Raw genomic sequence first — 20,645 nt, 5'->3', positions numbered from 1 at the left:
ATATATATATATATATATATATATATATATATATATATATATATACACACACACACACACATGCATAGTGCACCACCGGCCCATGAGAGGGCAACGTAAAAATAGAGGAAAAAATATTAAAGAAAATGGCACATGAGGGCAACGTAATTAATATATCAATTAGGATTTGAATAAATCAAATTTATATCTTATAATATGAAAAATAAATAAATTAACCGAGATAGAATACTTCTTGACTTTCAGTCGATGTGATGAAAGATTTTTTTTGTTTTCTAAGAAATATTTCTATTAAATCTTTTTCTTACATATTTAAAGATTTGGTTAACGAAGAATGAAAATTGTTAGATATAGGATACGCTTTTAAATTGTTCTCACATTTAGAGACTTTTCAAAATAATTTCGACCTTTTTGAAACGAACATTTTTCTTTTCATTCAAATGCTATTGTAAAATATGAAAACAGAGAAAGGAAATTTGTTGTGATTTGTAAACATTTATTATAATGGAATTATGTACAAGAGAATGAACTGAGGTTTTTTATACAAAAAAATTATGCCCTGATTCCAATATATAGATAATATCTAGAAAATACTATATTTTAAAATTCTAAAAGAAATATCTCTAAAAAAAATTATAATATAGAAACATATTGTGTGTATATATACACACACAGAGCTTTCCCTAGTTTGACTTAAATTCCTTTTTTTTTTGTGGCAAAGGAAAATAAATGTATTGGTTTATCCATTTACTTTCATGCTTGCTCTCTATGATTATAAAGAGATAACAAATCCAAATACACCAATTCGCTTCTATATATATATATATATATATATAAAGGAAGAAAATTGTTAACATTAGGAGTGGGACATATGAAAATCGTTTTTCGATCCAGCATTCTTTTGTTAGATTCTTAGCCACTAAGTTAAACTTAGGGATTGACCATTTTGGTTATTAACTAAATAGCCAAACCGAATACGATATAACCATAATTGAACGAATTCGATATAAAAACCGAACGGTTATGATTTTTTTAAACCCGAAAAATCCGAAATCGAATCGAATCGAACCGATTTAAAAAATAACCCAAAAAACCGATAGTTTCTTTGAAAAATGAGTTTTTTATAACAAAAAAAATCGAATCGGAACAGAACCAAATTTATATAAAAATCAAATTTTTTATAACCAAAATAACCGAATCCGAATATAACCGAATCGAAACCGAATCTAAATCGGAAATTTCCATCCAAACTAAACCTTATCTTTTCTTTCCTATAACGGAGTATTTTGGCTACCAAAGTTTAGATTAATTTTAGAATTTAAATTTAAGATTTTAATATTTTAATAACCGAAAAAATATATTATATATCTTTATTCTATTCCAATAAACAACAGATCTTAATCTTCACCAATAAAAAAATCAATTACATGGAATATTATTGATGTACCACAACTTAATTAACTAAACCTAATTGTCCTATGCACAATTTACCGTTTTATCCCTCATGTAATAGCAAAATTTTATATACATTTGGGATTTCGAAAAAGAATTATTTGTCAAAAACTGATTACGAAAAATTCGAACTTGCACTGAGATAACAAAAGAAGTCCAATTTCTAGACAGAGCAAAAGCAAATCATTTTTTTTTATAATTAACGTTATAGAATCTAGAACTAGATATTCAATCAACATACAATGATATTATACATACATATATTAAAGTAGTGCGAGAAACTTACAGCCACTAATCAAATTAAAAAGAAGCAAATAAAAGTTATAAGATGATGTTGCAAAAATATAATGACATTATTTATATATATAACGCATTTCAACCAAAATACAATGACATTATATATAACACTGTATATATTTATATATGTCTCTCTCTCTCTATATATATATATATCAAAGTAGTGCGAGAAAGTTAAAACCACTAACCAAATTAAAAAGAAGAAAAAAAATAAATAAAATCATGTTACAAAAATATAATCCTTTTATCCAAGCAGCTAGCGGACAAACATTGCCATTAATCTCTTTACCCTTAGATTTACTCTGACACAATGCTTCTTTTTATTTTGACGAAAGTACCCTTTATGGGTCCCACATGTTGCCACCTTATCCCCCTATATAAATAAGGTCTCATTTGTTCTCAGTACTTCCCCTTTCTCCTTCCCTTTCACAGCCCGGTTCACTTTGCAATAACCGGTTACCGACTAAGCCGTGTTTTTTTTTTTCATTTCAGCCAATGTTTTCAGCCCAAGAACGGGTTTATGATCCCTCGGCTGGTACCGAGATAACATGCGATAAATTTGAAGAGCTTCTGGCAATTCTCCAATCGGAAGAACCGTTGAGTACGAATTCTGGTTCCGGAGAAATAAACCGGAAGGTCCAACCGGTTGATGAGAGGAAGAGGAGACGAATGATATCAAACCGGGAATCGGCTAAGAGATCAAGACTGAGAAAGAAGAGATGGTTGGAGAACTTAACCGAGGAAGTGAACCGGTTAAGTTTCGAGAACCGAGAGCTCAAGAATCGGTTGGACATTGTTTTAAGATACGGCAACGATGTATCGAGGGAGAATAACCGGTTGAAAACCGAATCGGTTTGCCTCAAAATCAGGCTTTTGAAGCTGTACCGGGTTTTAATAAACATGCAAAAGTCACATACTTGACCAATCTTCAAACCGTTGAAGAATTTTGACACATTTTTTTTTTTGTCTATATGACTTCTTTTCTTTTTTTTTTTGGTAAAGTCTATATATACATGACTTAATTGATGTCCTACGTAAATTACATATGATTTCCATGGGCTTTGATTATGAGGTCATGCTATGTTTTCTTTTCTTTTCTCTATCTCGCAGTGTATTAATCCGAATATTATTTAAAAAAATCGTTAATCTCTGAAATAACAAGGGCAATATTTCAGTATTTTACATCCGAGTTGGACCGTCGAATTTGATATGGCTGCTACGTGAAATATCATCATCTACCCACCTAGAGACTTGGCAAATTTTGTTTATCAACTAGGAACAAATGTAGGCGTCTTCTAAACCGTTGTTTTTTTTTACATGAACGTGCAAAACTTAGGAAACATTCGTTTGGTTTATTTTAAAAAAATTAACATTATTTTTAAAATTGTATATAAATTAATGTAAATAATTAAATTAATTTCAGTGCTATTTTCGAACACCTTACACAGTACACACGCATATATATATATATAAAGGCCAAGAAAAACTAACGTAAAGTCCCATACTAGAATGGCGTAACGAAAGAGGAAGCCTTTATGAAATGTGCGTGCGTGCGTGCGTGCATGCATTCTAATTTCAAAAATACACCCACTAACGAGAAAAAAGGGAAACACCAATATTACCGATATACAAACATTAAAATCGATTCTAAATTACTCAAAATTCGTTATTTAAATCGTCGTCTATATATGGTCACACGTTTCTCAAACTATATATAAAATTTTTTTGGAGCATAGAACATGCGTTGGACCCATGACATGCGATGGAAAAAACTAGATCAAAATACGAGTCGAAATCTGTTTGTCCTTTTATAAAATGCATGCTCTCTCTCTCTCTCTATATATATATATATATAAACTTTAGAAATTCTCTTTCTCTCAATTGTCGGTCCACATCTTTATTATACGGAATTTCCTTAAATGTTCGTGATATGGCGAAAAAATGAATTGTTAAAAAAATTGATGCAAACCGATTTCCGTCGCAATTTTGAACATAATTACGGGTTTTTTAAACGGTAAGAATCTGATTATGAAAACGGGAAATGCAAATTCATCATCGAAATTTCGGACGAATTTGGCAAGGCACTCATATATTTTATATCCTTAAAAATTATTATTTACTATTTAAAATGATGAAAAATCTATATATTCCTCAATAATTTCCCATATTTATCTATAGAGAATTAGAAGTATATGGCAAATAATAGATACACATCTGTATATGCCATTGCAAGAAAGGCAAGTGAACGAACAGCTGCCGTGATTTTCTTTTGGGTGACTATAAAATGTCGGAAGAAATGTCCGAAAGCGGCAGGGCCTTTGTGGCTGTTCATATTATCAGATGCATGCAACGCCTTTGCTTATCTTGATTTTCCATGTCCCACCGTATCGATTAAAGTTTTTCCATGCATGAAAAAAGCAGATTTGATATATATATATATATATATATATATATATATATATATTTATATAATATACCTATGTGTATAAGCATGATAAGCTATAAGAAAGACGCAAATATCCATTCAAAAGGAGAAAATGTAAAAGAAATTTGCTTTTTTCGAAAGAAAAAAAAAAGATGTGGGGGTATCGCATTTACAAAAAAAAAAAAAAAAGAGAGAGTTGTAAAAGAAATAAAAAGAAATCCAAGATCAAGCTTCGTTATCTAACAGTTATAGCTCTTAAATTCCTTTTAAAAAATCATAAATTTGAACAATATATATTTGAGACTTTGTGTGCGAGTGTAATTAAAATCCTTTAAAATAAATAAGGAAACCCATATATTGAATTGATGTATGTAGAAGCTATTCACCAGACGTATTTATACTCTGAAAGCAATTTTTACATAGGCCAATATATATTTAGATCTCTGGTCGGGGTTTAAGGTTTTCAAATTGAAAGATAGATGTATAATTTGGAGCCAATTGAATTTCTATTTATTCGATTTTTATATCAGATTCTAATGGGAAACACTGATGTCAAAACGTATAGATATAGACAGATCTACATGTAATTCATTTGAATTCATGATTTTTAAGTCATAAACGATAACACTTTAAACGGTATGCCAAAATTCCCATTCGATCGTTACATTCATCTAATTAAAATTTTTTAATTTCATTGTAGATTTTATAAAATTTTGAACAAAATTATTAAATATTCCCTTAAATTAAAATTTTCCATAATAAAATTAAATTTATGCCTCCAATTATATGTTTTTTTGGGTCCGTCATTGAATATATATATTGTTTAAGAAAAACCATATTCTTATTGATGAAATTGAAATCACAAGTAATCTGACACTCATCCAAAACCCTAACGATGCATTTTTAGCAAAGATCAATTATAATAATTTCGTGAAAAAAATAGGAAATATAATTATTTTATTCCCTTGTGAGGGTGTTTTCGTAATTTCATTAACGTTCAAAAATTTCCTCGCGTGCTTGAAACGAGCCCAGCAGCCCGCTTCTCTTCACTCAAACTTGTCACTTTGACAGATTCGAAGAGAGACGTCTTCAGGTCAAGACCAAAGCGATTTCGGATCGGATGGAGAAGATCTGTGTGGCTGTGAGGGTGAGACCACCGGCGCCGGAAAAGTATCCGGAAAATGGAGCTGTCCACTGGAAAGTCGAAGACAATCGAATCTCTCTTTACAAGTCCCTTGACACTCCAATCTCCAACGTCTCTTACGCTTTTGGTACGAATTCCTGATTCTCTGTAGATCTCAAGGTTTTTGATTCGATTGGGTTTTGCGAGCTGTGATAACTCTTGGCGTTCGTTTTTTGTAGATCATGTGTTCGACGAAACTTGTACGAATGCCAGGGTTTACGAGCTTCTTACCAGGGATATTATCCATGCCGCAGTCGATGGTTTTAATGGTAATTCAAAGCTCCATAATTTGTGGTAATTTTGTTCTGGGTAAAAAAAATTCCCCACATTTCGGTGGATTTGATGTATGGAACTATCAGTGATTTTGGGGTGCAATCTTCTTCTTCAACTTGCTTGTAGAGTTTCTCGTGGTCCCTCAAATTCAATTCTTAGTGTTTCCTGTATACATTGCATGCTTTGCCCTTTTCTTCAGAAACGATTTCCTCGATTTTTCAATGACACCCTTGCTTTTCTGATGGTGTATGAAGTTTACAGAGTCGCAGGAAATGCATCTCAAGTTTCTTGGTGTTTTCCGCGGATTTGTTTTTTTCTCCCTGCAAATGTGATGATTGTTTCATGAGCGTTTTATTTTGCTCAAGCCATTAGTATAGGACTACTGGAGGAATTGTGCCTTCCAGTAGATGTTATAGGCTTGCCTTTGTTATATCTGGTTTTTCAATATGCTAAATTTGAGAAGCACTTAGCAACGGGTCTGCTTTCTTTCTTTTTTTTTTTTTTTTGTGTTATGTTGTACAGGTACTGCATTTGCTTATGGACAGACAAGTAGTGGAAAGACGTTTACCATGAAGGGTTCTGAAACTGATCCTGGAATAATTCACAGGGCAGTCAGAGATGTGTTCGAGCGAATAAAGACTGTACGTGCAGAGTTATGTGACAGGAACTCCATGTTCTAGATAGAACAAATCAATTCTTAATTCATTTGTTTCACTTTTTGCCTTTCCAGATATCTGATCGAGAGTTTCTAATTCGGGTTTCGTATATGGAGATTTACAACGAAGAAATCAATGATCTTTTAGCTGTTGAGAACCAGAAATTGCAAATCCATGAAAATTTCGAGGTTGGTTGATCTTCACAAGTGGATATATTCTCAATTAGCTTTTTTTTGAATGAACAACACCAGCTTCTCGTGCTTTGCAGCGTGGTATATTTGTCACGGGTCTCAAGGAGGAAATTGTCAATGATGCTGAGCAGATTCTAAAGCTTATTGATGCTGGAGAAGGTCTTAAGTCAAACACAAACCATGAAACATTTGTTTTTCTACAAATGTGATTTGTCCTATTTGTCTCTGACACAGTTTTCTTGGTCACTGTAGTTAATAGGCACTTTGGCGAAACAAACATGAACATTCGCAGTAGCAGGTCTCACACAATCTTCAGAATGGTAATGGCTCAAAAGCTGTGAACACAACCTTTCTTCAAGACCAAAGTCCTCGCTCTGATGCCATTTCTATGATATGACAGGTGATTGAGAGCAAGGGAAAAGAGAACAGCTCTTCTGATGCCATCCGAGTCTCAGTTTTGGTCAGTTATTGCTATTTGGTTAACTGCCATTTTTTAAAAAGCTTCCTATTACAATCTTTGCTTAAGTTAGTTACTTCTCCTTCGATTCTCAAATATGAGCATGTTTCTATTTCCATAATGGATCCTAGAATTTGGTTGACTTGGCTGGCTCTGAGCGTATTGCTAAAACCGGCGCTGATGGAGTTCGCTTGAAGGAGGGGAAGTACATTAATAAGAGCCTAATGATTCTTGGAAATGTCATCAACAAACTAAGTGATGGTGCAAAGCAGAGGTATTTTCTTACTCTTGATTCTAAAACATTTTGACATACTCTACATGTAAGATCTCTTGATTCATCCTTGTTATAGAGCACATATCCCATACCGTGATAGCAAGCTGACTCGTATTCTTCAACCTGCACTTGGTGGTAATGCTAAGACCTGTATTATATGTACTGTTGCACCAGAAGAGGTACTCTGTTTTATTTGGTCAGACTTTTAGTGTTTATGCTCTTATTGATCTTCTGGGACAAAAATGCAAGATATCTATCTCATCTGATGACATGCTGATGCATGTAGGATCATATTGAGGAATCCAAAGGAACCCTCCAATTTGCCAGCAGAGCCAAACGAATCACCAATTGTGCTCAAGTGAATGAGGTCTGCATGTAAATCTTTAAATTGACTGAATTCTGGTGGTTTGTAGACTTTACCTGCATTCATGTTATCATTGTTATGTCACTTTTATACATTCTCCTTTGTACCTTGCAAATAGATTCCTGTTATACTGTTATACATGTTCTCTTCTCCCATGCGTGTTGCGTCCTTTGTTATATCTTCCTGTTTCCCCACTTAGACCATACAAAATCTGACTCTGTAGAAATGCTTCATCAGATCTTGACCGATGGAGCTTTATTGAAGCGGCAAAAATTAGAGATTGAAGAGCTGCGAATGAAACTACAGGTGGTGATAGTCACATTAATATTTTAAATCTGACTTGAGAGGATACTGATACTGGTGGAATGTGTAGGGATCCCATGCTGAGGTGCTGGAACAAGAAATCTTAAAGTTAAGAAATCAGATGCTCAAGGTAGTTTTCTTTTCGATGTTTTACTATTGCATACATTGAGTGCTATGTGGACCAGAACACTGAGAACAAGAGACCTTTTCGTTTTTTGATTCTCAGTATGAGTTAGAGTGTGAAAGACTCGAGGCCCAACTAGAAGAAGAGAGGAGAACACAAAAGGAATATGAACACCGCATCAAGGAGCAACAAGTGAAAATAGACAATCTCAGTAATCTTGTCTCAAATTCAGACCTTAGGAGGAACCAGTCTGAGGTATGGATATAACATAGTGGATGCCTGAGTAATGTCCCTCGGATCTTGGGTTGTTCCCATATGGGAATTTCAATTTCACTAAAACTACTGTTTGGTATGATGTTGCTTAACCATTTCATCTATACATATTTTTAAGGATTTAAAACTGGACACAAGGTCAACAACTATAATCAGTCTTGGTTTCAATTCAAACATAAATCCAATCCCTAAACTGTGTTGAGTAGTATCAATTCAACAATAGAAACTCTTCACTCTTCATTAGGTTTTGTGTGACGGAAATCCTATCCATAAGCTGATTTGCTACCCAGATGTCTTTGTTTTTCCGAAAGTCTTGCTCAGTGTTTTGCCTTTATTTGCAGGAATTCATTAGTTTGGGACGTACATCAAATGAGGATTGCAATGGAAATGATAGCTCAGAATTTCCTGATACACCTTGCTTTAGATCAGCTTCCAAATCCTTTGTGGTTGCGCGGTCAAATTATTCAGGATTGTCTGATTTCAGCCCTCTGGTTGATTTCGAAAATGTGGCTGACGAAGACACATGGATGAAAATAAATAAGGGTTATAAAGCAGATCTTGATAAGCTCCAGTTTACTCCTTTCAGCAAAGTTCAATCCAGTCCGTCAAGTATTGCAACAAAGGTGAGTTCATTATTTACATCACACTTTTTATTCTCGTAGCAGTAAATTATTATTTGTACATGAAAAACTCACAGAACCACATTGAATGGTCATTATTGAGTGCATGTAATGGAGCCAAGCTTTTATTTGCTGTTTCCTTTCTGGTTTGAGTATCATTCTTAGTTTTTCCATTATCACTTCCTTTAAAATGATGAGGAGTTTGAGAAACTGTAGTATGTGCTGTAAGCTGGTCTCAATGCGTTTATTACTGTTTCAGGAATGTCTTCATGAAAATTACAAAGAAGACATGGAAAATCTTAGAAAGCAGTTTGAATTGCTGACCAAAGAGAGGGACAATCTTGAGGTTAGTTTTGATTGTTTTGTCAGATTTTTTTAACTGACACCTTAGGCACATTTTAATTTTATTTCTAATTTGATTTGATGTTCGACAAATTTACTGGATAGAGCCTTGAGCTGTGGCATTCCTTTGGTCTTCTTGAATTTTTATTGGATTACCTCCTTGAAAATTCAGGGAATTGTTTAATTAACAAAAACTCAAAGTGCAAAGCTTGTTATCTAGCACAGGTCTTGCAGCAGGAAAGTTATTAGTTACGCCTTCGTTTTCCATTTTATTCTTCATTTACTTCGACTTCTGTTGCTTAAGGCTTCATACAACTTGCTTCTTGCCATTGTTGCCTTCTAACACTTATGTGAACTGATAAAATGCGGTCGTACTGCCTATTTGTGCGTCAATTCATGTATTCTCAGAGAAAACACGATGAACAAGTACTTCTGAACAACCAATTGAAGGAAGAGATTTCTGAGCTCAAACAAGAAGCACTGCACATGAAAGAAGTCCCGAAAAGGTTGTTTGGATCTGTTGCCCATTGCAGAGATATCTACAAGGATGTTTTGTTCACAATGAAAGTAAGTTATATGCTTTTTCTACTGTGATCTACTTTGAAGTATCAATAAAACGACATAGTTCAAGTTTTTTCTTTTGGCAATTTGGCAGAGCTTTGTCCCCGACGAGGAATCTCCAACCTCAAAACTACTCTTTGGTACAACTGAAGTCACAAGGAGCCTTCTCTCGACTCTGGAAACACAATTTTTAGAGGTATTAGATGGTCAGATTGCAGCTACTGCCAACAATTGTTCATATTCATCTAAAGATCTCTGGGAAACACTTCACGAGAGAATGAAGAGCAAAGTCACATGTCTGCTATCAGATCCACAAGCAAGAGACCAGCTTCTTAATTGCCACAAGAAGGTAGACTCCTCTTCACTATCGTCACGATATCGTCCACCTATTGTATTTCTATTTTCAGTTGTGGTTGTAGGATATATAGCCTCTCTGATAAGGTCTTTAGTTCAGTAACCTCTGCATCTGTTGAAACCTGAGTTACAGTTATATCTAATAAATGGGTTTTCTCTTCCTGGTAATTTACAAATATAGAGTGAAATATTTTTGGTTGATTTTCTATTTTCTAGTACTAGTACTACTCCATAGCTTCAGGGAATCGTTTCATATGGTTGTTTCAGTATTTGCTTTTTTATGATCCGTTTGCATTACAGTGATAAACCGGTTTTCAAGTTCTATTTTCACCATACAGAGATATGAGGACAAGGGGCTCTCATTTTCCATTTTTGACATATGTTCCATAGAACCTTACCATATAACCATTCCTCTCATAGATCACATCATCAAAAGTATTCATGAAACTGATTTCTTCATTTCATCTAACTTGGATTGCTTTAACGGAAAAAGATAAAATAAAAATTCTAACCCTGTCCCACTGTTTGTATCCTCTATTGATGTCGGATCGGAGTAAACATATAAGCCTTTGTGATTACTTCCAGCTAAAAGGAATTCCTCTGTAATGCACATGTCTCATTGGAGCTCCATGCCAGGTTGCCAGACATAAGGACGGAAAGTAAACCATGTTTGAGAATGGTATGTCAGATTATTTTTCTCCTCTCTAAGACAGATTTTGGATGTGCTTTTAAGGGCTGTGCTGCTGGAAGAGAGATGGCTTCTTTGGAGGAGAAACTGAATGATGAACTCAACACCATCAAGCAGAAGTACAATGAGCTGGAGAAGAATTCACATTTCAGTAAGCAGCTTTTGGAGGATTCGAAAGAAAGCTACAGCATGCTGGAAAAAGAGTTGCAGCTCTTGAAGGAAGAACGGGACTCGTTAGTTGCAGAAGCATCACAAAGATGGAGAATGGTGGCAGATGAGAAGGAGAACGTATTGAAGGATCTTAACGTGGAACTGAAGAGAAGGAAAGATATGGAAGAAGAGATTAAGCAATTCAGCACTGCTTTTGCTAACAGGCAGAACTCACTCATGTCTTTTCACAGTGAATTCAAATCCAAATTGCAGAAACTAAGGTCTCAATATCCAAAATCTCCTTAGGATAATTTTTATTTTTATTTTTGTAGATGCAGAAACAAAGGCCTTAATGTATGTTTCTGATGCTGCGCATGGACAATGCAGAAACAGCCTTCAGAAATTCGAACATATTAACAGTTTCCTAATTAAGATATCACATTCATGTTTTGCTTGTTGAATCAATCTAAATTTTCACAAAGACTTCATATGATTACAACTGAATCATAAAAGAAATGCAAACACAATATACAATCTCAAACTGAATCATTACATGGAAACACTTTGATTCACATCCTTCCTCTGGTTCGGTATCAGTTTACAAACTTCAGAGACAGTCTTGAAACCATCTGTACCAACCTTGCAAGAGTATTTACCCAATAAGCCAAGAACCAAAGACCTTTTCCTCGTCGTCTCCTCATACTTTTATTCCATTCTTAGACATCGTTTTCTTTAAAAAGACGATCTGATCCATTCGGACTGAATTCTTCACATTTTCTGAGAGATTCAAGGAAAGGGCCATCCTCATTCTTCCTGAAACTCGACTTTGAAACCTTAAACGAAGGCTTCAAATGGACAGATAACAAGAGGGCACACCGAAACATCATCACTGTAATGCATATGGCCATGAAACCCCTCTGTCTGTGTCTGACATGGCGGTGGCGGAAGCTTCCCTTGTCTCTCCCAGATTTCTCCAGTTTTGTCTTCTCGACTTGAAACTCCAGGCCCCAGTTCTCATGAGAAGGGAGCTTTGGCTTTGGAACGTTGATAATCGAGTTTAGGATTCATTGGTGATGCAGTTTGATATATATGGGAGGTGTAGTGCTTATATAGGAGCGTGTTAGTGTTAATCCGAAACCGAATTTCCCAATTCCTGCACCAAAGTTCCTGATAATTTATACGTGAAATTGGGTCTTCATCGCTTTCACGAAATAATTTTACATGGTACGTGTTTTAGATAAGCATAAAAAATAGATAATTAACTTGCTAATGATGCAATTAACTCGCTAATGATGCAAAGCTGTAAAGTATGCATTTTAAATCGACACAGGTAAAACATTCCGTTGATTAATATTGTCATTTAAGAGCTTCTATGGTTGCAAATAAGTACGTAACGATTTTATGTTTCGACGTTTTCGTAACATCAAAATGCAATTCCACTATCAATATTTTTTTTAGAAATATATGGGATATTAAAAGTATAAACTAAACGGTGTTTTACTATTACTCTCTCTCTTTTTCTAATCACAGTTAGAAATATCATTAAAAAAATCATTCATATAGCATATAGAGTTAATTTACATATTGAATTTTATTGTTTCATCTTGGAAATATGCTTAAATATCGTATTTTTACACTATTCCACAATTATATTTAAAAACTAAATTAAGATGGTTTTGGTTTAATATACACTTTCACTTCAGTTGTTTACACAAAAAATCAGTTAGACGAATCGGGTTCAAACCACAAAAATTTTATTTGCTTTGTGTTTGGTCCTTGATTGTTTATAATCAATTCAAATTTTAATTTGATTATTGTTCAACTATAACGTTTCATAGTTATCATCCAAATTAATCAAATCGAATTGTTTTGTACTCGTGTGGATTTAAATTTAATAACTATTTAGTTGTGATATTTTAAAAATCCAAAAAAAACATATCCGAAATATGGAAAACCGAAATGAAATCCTAGAAGATTTAGGGGTTTTAAAACTCATTGGAGAAAACCCCAAAAATATTTCTGTCATAAAATTCCCAATATATGGGCCCATTCAAGCCCATGTATAAGAACCTCAAAGTTGCTTCTTCTCATTTATCGTGAAGATATATACATATACACAGTGTATGTATATATACACACACTGTGAATCTGTAGTTTCTCTCCGAGTGTGGAGGGGCGAATCCTTGCCCTAGTCACCACAGGTTATGTCTACTTCTCTCTCGATCGACAAGAATCTTCGACATCACTGTCGGGATCGGTGAGAATCTGAAGGCAAAGGTCTGATTGTTGAAGAAATCTGAATATAAGACGTAAAAAAAAATGGAACCTTTTTTTTTATGTTATTTTAGATTGGTTCATATCGTCATTCTCTGTTGATTTTCTGGGGAAATTCTCCGAAGCAACAAGATGGCGAGGCTCGGAGAATCTTTTCAAAGCTTGGGTACTTACGTTGCTGCTACGTCACATCTGTCAAAGTCTCTTCCTTTCTGCATCCGTAGATTCTCTCTCTGGTCAATGAAGAAAGAGCCTGATCTCGAATCCGCCCTCTCTAGAAACAGGAGATGGATAGTTAACAATCAGATCAAGAACATCATCTTAAGATGTCCGGATCAGGCAGCGACCGTTAAACATCTTCAGAAGAAGTTCAAGACCCTCGATCTGCAGGGGAAAGCTTTGAACTGGCTCAAGAAATATCCTTGTTGCTTCGATGTGTATCTCGAGAATGACCAGCACTATTGTCGTTTAACTAAGCGGATGTTGGAATTGGTAGAGGAGGAAGAGTTGGTGAAAGAACAGCAAGAGCCTGTGTTTGCTGAGAGATTGGCTAAGCTTCTCATGATGAGCGTTAATCAGAGGATGAATGTCGTGAAGCTTAATGAGTTGAAACGTAGTTATGGCTTCCCTGATGACTATGTTGTCAGGATATTACCAAAGTACTCTGATATGTTTCGGTTGGTTAATTACACCGGGAGGAAGAGCTCAATGGAGATTGAGCTCTTGTCTTGGAAGCCCGAATTGGCGGTTTCTGCTGTGGAATCTGCAGCCATGGAGCTTGGCATCGAGCCTAGTTTCTCGTGTTGCTTGCCATCTACATGGACGAAATCGTGGGAAAGATTTAGAGAGTTCAATGCTTCTCCTTACATCTCCCCTTACTCAGATCCAACGGGCTTGGTCGAAGGTTCAAAGGAGATGAAGAAGAGAACAGTTGGTTTGGTTCACGAATTGCTCTCGCTGACAATGTGGAAGAAGCTGTCGATTATAAAGCTGGGTCATTTCAAGAGAGAGTTTTGTTTGCCGGAGAAGCTGAATGTTCTGCTTCTGAAACATCCGGATATGTTTTATGTCTCGAACAAGTATCGGATCTACACAGTGCTTCTTAGGGAAGGCTACAATGGTTCGGAGTTGATTCACAAGGACCCTCTTGTGGTTGTGAAGGATAAATTTGGTGAACTGATGCAAGAAGGGTTGCATGAATATAACCGGAGGCGTCATTTGGTGAATTTGGAGAAGAAAAGAAAGAAAGGCATCGAATTCGTGAAAAGGAAAGACAAGATTCTTGATGAAGATGACGAAAATGAACGAGACAATGGCGAGGATAAACGTGACGGCCTGTTTGATCCGGAAGAGAGGAAACGGTTCTACAAGATCCTCTTTGATGATTAACTGATAAAAACTTCTTCTTTTTTGGCAAAGTTGCTACATTTGTATCCATATAGATGCTAAACCGGAAGAAAACTGGAAGAAGGATTGTGTTTCAAAGGAAGGGAAGATTCAGAATGCTGACAAATGAATCAGAAGATGGTGATACTTGACCCAAGATTATGATTTGATTACTAGAGTGAAGCAGAGGTTCAATGGCCAATACAGTGGAATTTCTCAGAAGCATACAACCACATCGTTTATCTCAAGAACCCAAAGAAATCTGATAAGCATATTGATGGAAAGATAGGAGTGAAAATACCAAGAAAACAGCAAACAAATGAAGCAGAAGATGGTGAAACTCTGTTCACGATTACTAGTAAAACAGAGGAATTCCGTAGTCTAAGCAGCCATTTTCTCCTTGGTGGCAGTATCGCCTTCGAGCTGGCTCAAGTTACCCTTCTCCTTGATGAGTTGAATATGGTGATGCTTGCAGTAGAGTTTGCCCTCATGAGCTACATAGTTCGATGGGCTGATAGTGCATCCTCCATGTGTGCACTTGAAGCAGCTCTTATGGTACAGAGTTCCATTCACCGACACCTTCAAGACATTTAAAAATGGCGTCCATGATCATTTTACAGTTTGTTGGAGGTTGATTCAGACAAGACATACCCATATTTGATGGTTTTGTTGGGATTCTGACCTTTTCGATGGGATACACAGTTTTGTCGCAGCCAACACATTTTTCTCGGGTCCCTGCAAACATGCTCGACACTTTGTTCGCCGCAGGTCTCTGTCAAAACCCTCAGATCAAACGTTAGAAGAGAATCACGACGAGCGACAAGATCATCAAGAACGTCGGTGCGGAATTTACCTCTCCGTCTGGTTTTTCGGGTTTTCCGATCTTTGGTGTCCCTGTATGGTCAAAGACAGAACATGAACCAAACTTTAGATTCTTGATTGTTGAAAGAGGAAAAACAAGTGCTATATCACATTTTACCATTTGTGCTCTGTCTATTGAGTTTTAGATATTTTACCTTCGAAGCTTTTCTCAAGACTTCCGGTTCTCTTGAAGAGCTGATCGAAATGTGGCCGACAGTAGAGAACTCCTTCAAATGAGTTGTAATTGCTAAGCTGCAAAGAAGGGAGATCTTTTCACTTCTGATTCATCTTTCATTGAACAAAATACCAGAGATTCCATCTCAAGATTCTGCTTCCTAATCCGCAAATCAAATCTTGTTTCATCAGATTCATTTTCAAATACCAGAGATTCCAAATGCTAACCAAAACCCATAACCCAAGATTCCATCTCCTGCGTTGCAGACAGATCTCTCACATCAGATCCTTCGGCATATAAGACACCAAATCCAAGATTCTACTTCCTTTCAGACTTTCATCTGATAAACAGACCCAGAAGAGGGAATGGAAAGAGAAAGCAGAATCAAACCCAAAGTTGTTCGCTTTTACCTTGAGAGTTCCTTTGCAGTGATGACACCGGAAACAGGCTTTGTGATAAACACGGTTGTCGGCAGTTAACTTGTCGACGAGGTAAACGGTTCTGTCACAGGCCATACATTTCTGGGTAGTTCCTGCAAACGCCATTGTTGTGTTCTTTGTGCTCTTGTCGGAATCAGACCAAACTCAGAGGCTTAAAACTGAAGATGATGATGATGATGAAGAAGAAGAAGAAGAAGAAAGAAGAAGAAAGATGGAAAATAATGGTAGCTTGTAAATGAGGGGACCAAAGAGATGGAGATGAATTGGCTTTTCTTTTCTTTTAAAGTGAAAGAGAATATAAAAAATAAATTAGAAAAAAGCTGTATATATTTTCTTTTTGCATCTGTGTATTTATATTTATATTTTTTGCGTTTACACCAAAAAGACAGAAGAAAATCTAAATCAGCGAGGGCAAAAATATTTAAAACTTTCAAAACATTTTTTAAAAATCTATATCTTGATTTCTAGAAGCAGAATCCAACATCCTTTAACAAGATGCGGTGATTAACAATTTGAAGATGATATAGTATTCAAACAAAATTATATAAAAGGGTCAAAATCTGAAATTTTTTCTATATTCAAAATTTTTGAATCTTTTCCACAAATTTTGAATTTGTTGCCATTTATCTGATTCGAAAGGATAAATATATAAAGATAGAGAGAGAGAAACTAAAAAGAAAAAGACAGCGTTCGGTGGATTTTGTTTCTTTGTCAATTATTCATGTCCCCCCAATATATTTTTGTATGTTTTTTTCCACATAATTGACTCGTCTTAATTAACAGGTAATTAATTAAGTAATTGGTGGATTAACACAGTGACTTAATTATGCTTAGCTTAGCTGTTAAATCCCATTTCTTTTCTTGGGTTCATTCCAACAGTTGTCTTTCTCTTTTTCTTTTGGTCAATCTTGAAGGAAGAAAACACAACTGTAAAGGATCTTTATCCGATTAAAGATAATGATTTAGGTGATTAGATTATAGTTAAATTAGTTGGAATTCTATATATATATATACACAAGTATGTATGTATATGTGTCTAGTGTGTGTATATACATATGTCAAACATGCTTTGCCATTAAGGTGGTTTGGGGTTGAGCTGTATTTTTTTACAAATAATTAGTTGGATTGATGAGTCGCCATTATTACATAGCTGATGGCTGGAAGATATTATGTAATCATTACATAATATATTATATAATCCATCATAATCATGATTTCTATAATTTTATATAAACATGCTTTCGTTTTGATATTTTATTTATTTATAATATATTCAGGACCGATATATCTTTCTCTCTTTTTTCTTTCTTTTTTGTTATCTAAACCAAATGTGACAATTGTAAGACAAAAACACATAATTTCTTATTTTGATTAATGTTAGAGGATATTTAATGAACTTTTACTTCATATAATTTGATTTTATGGAAATAGCAAGTTCAAAATGTTACAATTTTTATTCCAATATTTTAGTTATGTTCAAGATCCAACAAACACACCTTCTTCTATGGTGTTGACTGGTGGAATTGCAATCGCAATCCCGACGATTGCAGGCATTTTAGGCAATTGGTACTAACTGGTAGAAAAACTGCGGTTGATAGCGATTACGAGTGATTGTGATTTAGAACGATTGGTTGACAGCGATTACGATTGCGATTTGGTTTAAATTACAAAAAAAATATCATTTTATTATATACAATATTAATCATTTTTAAATATTTTTAATTAGTTTTTTGTGTATATATATATATATGTGTATATTTATGTATGTATATATATATATAGATGTATGTGTATGTGTGTATAGATGTATGTATGTAAATATGATTGTTTGTGTATATATATGTATGTTTGTATGTATATATGTATGTATGTATATATGTATTATATGTGTATGTATTTATATATTTCATGTATATATATGCATACGTAAGTTCTTTATATATATAATATGATATGTATGTATATATATTAATTAATATTAGGGGTATTTTGGTTATTTAATCAAAACGCTGCAAAACGCTATCGTAACGCAATCTTTTACCTGCGATTAAAATATTGATGTTTTGTTGCGATTGCGGACGATTGCGATTTCAACAATCACTTTTTCAATCGTCCGTAATCGCTAAAAGTCGCAATCGCTACGATTGCGGGTGACTGCTTACTGGTCACCCCATATATATCAATAAATTATTAGACATAGGTAGTAAAAACTTTTTGATTTCAGTTTTGGATGCGTCTCCTGTGAAAAAGACGACTAATGAAAAAGAAAGTTCGTGACATGCTGATTGAAAATGAGAGAGATAACGACGTTGTTGAGGTATATTACGAATAATATATAGAATTATAGATAATAAAAAGAGAGATATCTTTGGAACTCTCGAATGAATAGAGCTGCAGAAATTTATGGCTCTGCTATAAATGATTATCATATATTATTTACGGTTTGTTTAATGAACGAAAAAAATAGTCAAATCAGATAAGGTGGTTGACTCTATACCTTATGTTCGACAAATGATATTGAGTGACAAAAGAATCATTGCTTAAGTTACAATTGTCTTTTGGTTAAATTATCTCTAACTGTATTCTGTAAGGATAGTCATAATGTCTTATTAGATGCCACTTCTGATTTGTACCCGGAAATTGAATTTTGAGACTACTATCGTGTCGAATAAACCTATAGGATCACACAAAAAGGGATGAACAAATAACCTATGTAAGTTTAAGTTAAGAGTTCGATATTGTCAATTAATTAAAGATTAATGATCGAATTGGTGTTCTGATAAAAAAAAATCAGATTTTTGCTCAAAAGTTTAAACTAGATCGAGTTAGAACTAACTCGAATCGATCCAATTTTGAATCAGACTGAGTTAGACTAACTCGTACCGATTTAAATTAGATATCCTAACTTAAATTGAACCGCTTTAAAAGAAAATTGATTTGAGTTTCATTTATAAAAAATCGTGAATCTTACAAAAAAAAAATAAATAGGATTTCGAAAGTGCTTATCAAAAGGATTCATTTTCAATATCTAGGGTATGTTGACTTACGACTTTAGAACAATTCTAAGATCCAAAAACAAAATCCTAACTTCTTAGAAATTCTAGCACATAAGAGAGTCTCTAATCCTATTAGACATCATCTAAAGAGTTAGATTCTAATGCATCAAATGGATATCTGTATAGGGGTTTATACTCTTCAACACCTATAGATTATTTTGAATCTACATATCTACAAGCCATTAATTGTGTAGTTAAATCTCATCGATTCAAAAGGTTAGTGTCTCGTTTTTTGAGATCTTTAACATGCATATTGTATTCTTGGGCGAAAAAAAATTTATGTTTATATTCCACTAATTGAACCCTAGAACCGAATCACCAGGTAATTATGAATCAAGGTCAAGACACTAGAAAATTCAACAGGCAAAATAAGAATGATATGTTAAGTTATGTTTTTTGATTTGGAATTTGATGTTATTTAAAGTTTGGAGACTTCCAAATAGAGTAAGGGTTTTCAAGTTTTCCAAATAAAGTTAGCTAGTCACATGAGTCAAGAAGTCATAAGAATAATTAAATCAAATAAATTAGCAAGTTTTCTATCTCAAGAACTGCGAGTTTCTATGCATACGTGTGATATCCTGAGCTATGATAAGGGTTGTGAGTGATCATCGGTTCAAATGACACGGATAAGGAGCGATTCCTTAAATACTACTAGGCATAAGAATAAGGGAATGAATCAAACACATATGAATTAGAGAGATTCGAGATCTATATATGTATGAGAGTATACGGTGTAAAATAACTTAAAAAGAACTAGTTGATCTACTTATAACAACAAAGTATACCTATCTTTTCAGTTAAACGTGTTAGTTCTAGAACAATTTAAGAATGGATGACCTAGTGATAACATATATATTGGTGACATTTTGGTATAGGATACCTAGTGCATTTTACTCGGTTTTGCATATTTATAGGCATTCTAGAGTAATTTGGTCTCGATATTGCTTGGTTGCTTTCTTTGGTGTCAAAACATGTATTCATGCATAAAAGAGAGCAAAAGAAGTGGAAAACATGGATTACAGAACATCACAGACGAAACGGGAACATTTGGAGTTGTTCCGGTGAAAAACATAAAGCCTAAAAAGTCAGATCTTACAAGTTCAATAACTTCCAATCTACAAGTCCAAATTGCGCGTTCTCTACCTCATTGGAAAGCTCTCTTCAATATCTACGCATAGACACCATCGCACAAATCCGACGTTGGAGTAGAAAGTTATGAACAAATCTATCAAGCATGTTCGAGTTGAAGAATCGACACGGACCGTGTTGCATTTGACACGGCTGTGTTGTGTTCGTGCTGAAAAAAGTGAAGTTTTGCTTAGTGAATTGACACGAACCGTGTAGTCATTCGACATGACCGTGTTGATTCAAACTCGCCCGTGTTAAGCCCATGTCTAAAGTGCAGATTTTTAACAGAGAATTGACACGGACCGTGTTACATTACGGGAAAACTTTCTATTTTGCATATG

At 34.6% G+C, this 20,645-nt stretch overlaps 4 protein-coding genes across 4 annotated transcripts; 3 read left to right on the top strand and 1 right to left on the bottom strand.

Moving 5' to 3' along the window:
• The first annotated feature begins 2,183 nt into the window (after window positions 1–2,183).
• On the top strand, window positions 2,184–2,689 carry LOC104816762 (bZIP transcription factor 2). Its single transcript, XM_010545707.1, has one exon. It carries the CDS (start codon window positions 2,242–2,244, stop codon window positions 2,665–2,667), a length of 426 nt encoding a protein of 141 aa, XP_010544009.1. The 5' UTR covers window positions 2,184–2,241; the 3' UTR covers window positions 2,668–2,689.
• Window positions 2,690–5,226: 2,537 nt separating this feature from the next.
• LOC104816760 (kinesin-like protein KIN-7N) lies at window positions 5,227–11,435 on the top strand. Its single transcript, XM_010545706.2, has 18 exons — window positions 5,227–5,442; window positions 5,534–5,623; window positions 6,150–6,268; window positions 6,358–6,471; window positions 6,552–6,633; window positions 6,727–6,794; window positions 6,875–6,934; window positions 7,063–7,205; window positions 7,282–7,384; window positions 7,492–7,572; window positions 7,807–7,875; window positions 7,943–8,002; window positions 8,099–8,251; window positions 8,611–8,892; window positions 9,149–9,235; window positions 9,640–9,798; window positions 9,887–10,141; window positions 10,880–11,435. The coding sequence occupies exons 1-18, from the start codon at window positions 5,292–5,294 to the stop codon at window positions 11,288–11,290; spliced, it is 2,487 nt and encodes an 828-aa protein (XP_010544008.1). The 5' UTR covers window positions 5,227–5,291; the 3' UTR covers window positions 11,291–11,435.
• A 1,664-nt stretch (window positions 11,436–13,099) lies between these two features.
• On the top strand, window positions 13,100–14,812 carry LOC104816759 (protein ROOT PRIMORDIUM DEFECTIVE 1). The gene has a single exon (XM_010545705.2). The coding sequence runs from the start codon at window positions 13,391–13,393 to the stop codon at window positions 14,645–14,647; it is 1,257 nt and encodes a 418-aa protein (XP_010544007.1). The 5' UTR covers window positions 13,100–13,390; the 3' UTR covers window positions 14,648–14,812.
• An 11-nt stretch (window positions 14,813–14,823) lies between these two features.
• On the bottom strand, window positions 14,824–16,381 carry LOC104816758 (LIM domain-containing protein WLIM1). Its single transcript, XM_010545704.1, has 5 exons — window positions 16,091–16,381; window positions 15,661–15,757; window positions 15,498–15,538; window positions 15,327–15,416; window positions 14,824–15,223 (listed from the first exon to the last, which is right to left on the bottom strand). Exons 1-5 carry the CDS (start codon window positions 16,223–16,225, stop codon window positions 15,026–15,028), a joined length of 561 nt encoding a protein of 186 aa, XP_010544006.1. The 5' UTR covers window positions 16,226–16,381; the 3' UTR covers window positions 14,824–15,025.
• Between the last annotated feature and the right edge of the window lie 4,264 nt (window positions 16,382–20,645).

This window comes from Tarenaya hassleriana, unplaced genomic scaffold, assembly GCF_000463585.1.
Source record: "Tarenaya hassleriana unplaced genomic scaffold, ASM46358v1 Cleome26, whole genome shotgun sequence".
NCBI lineage: Eukaryota > Viridiplantae > Streptophyta > Magnoliopsida > Brassicales > Cleomaceae > Tarenaya > Tarenaya hassleriana.
Note: the sequence above shows the minus strand (reverse complement) of the source record. Positions and strands in the feature narration are given on the sequence as shown.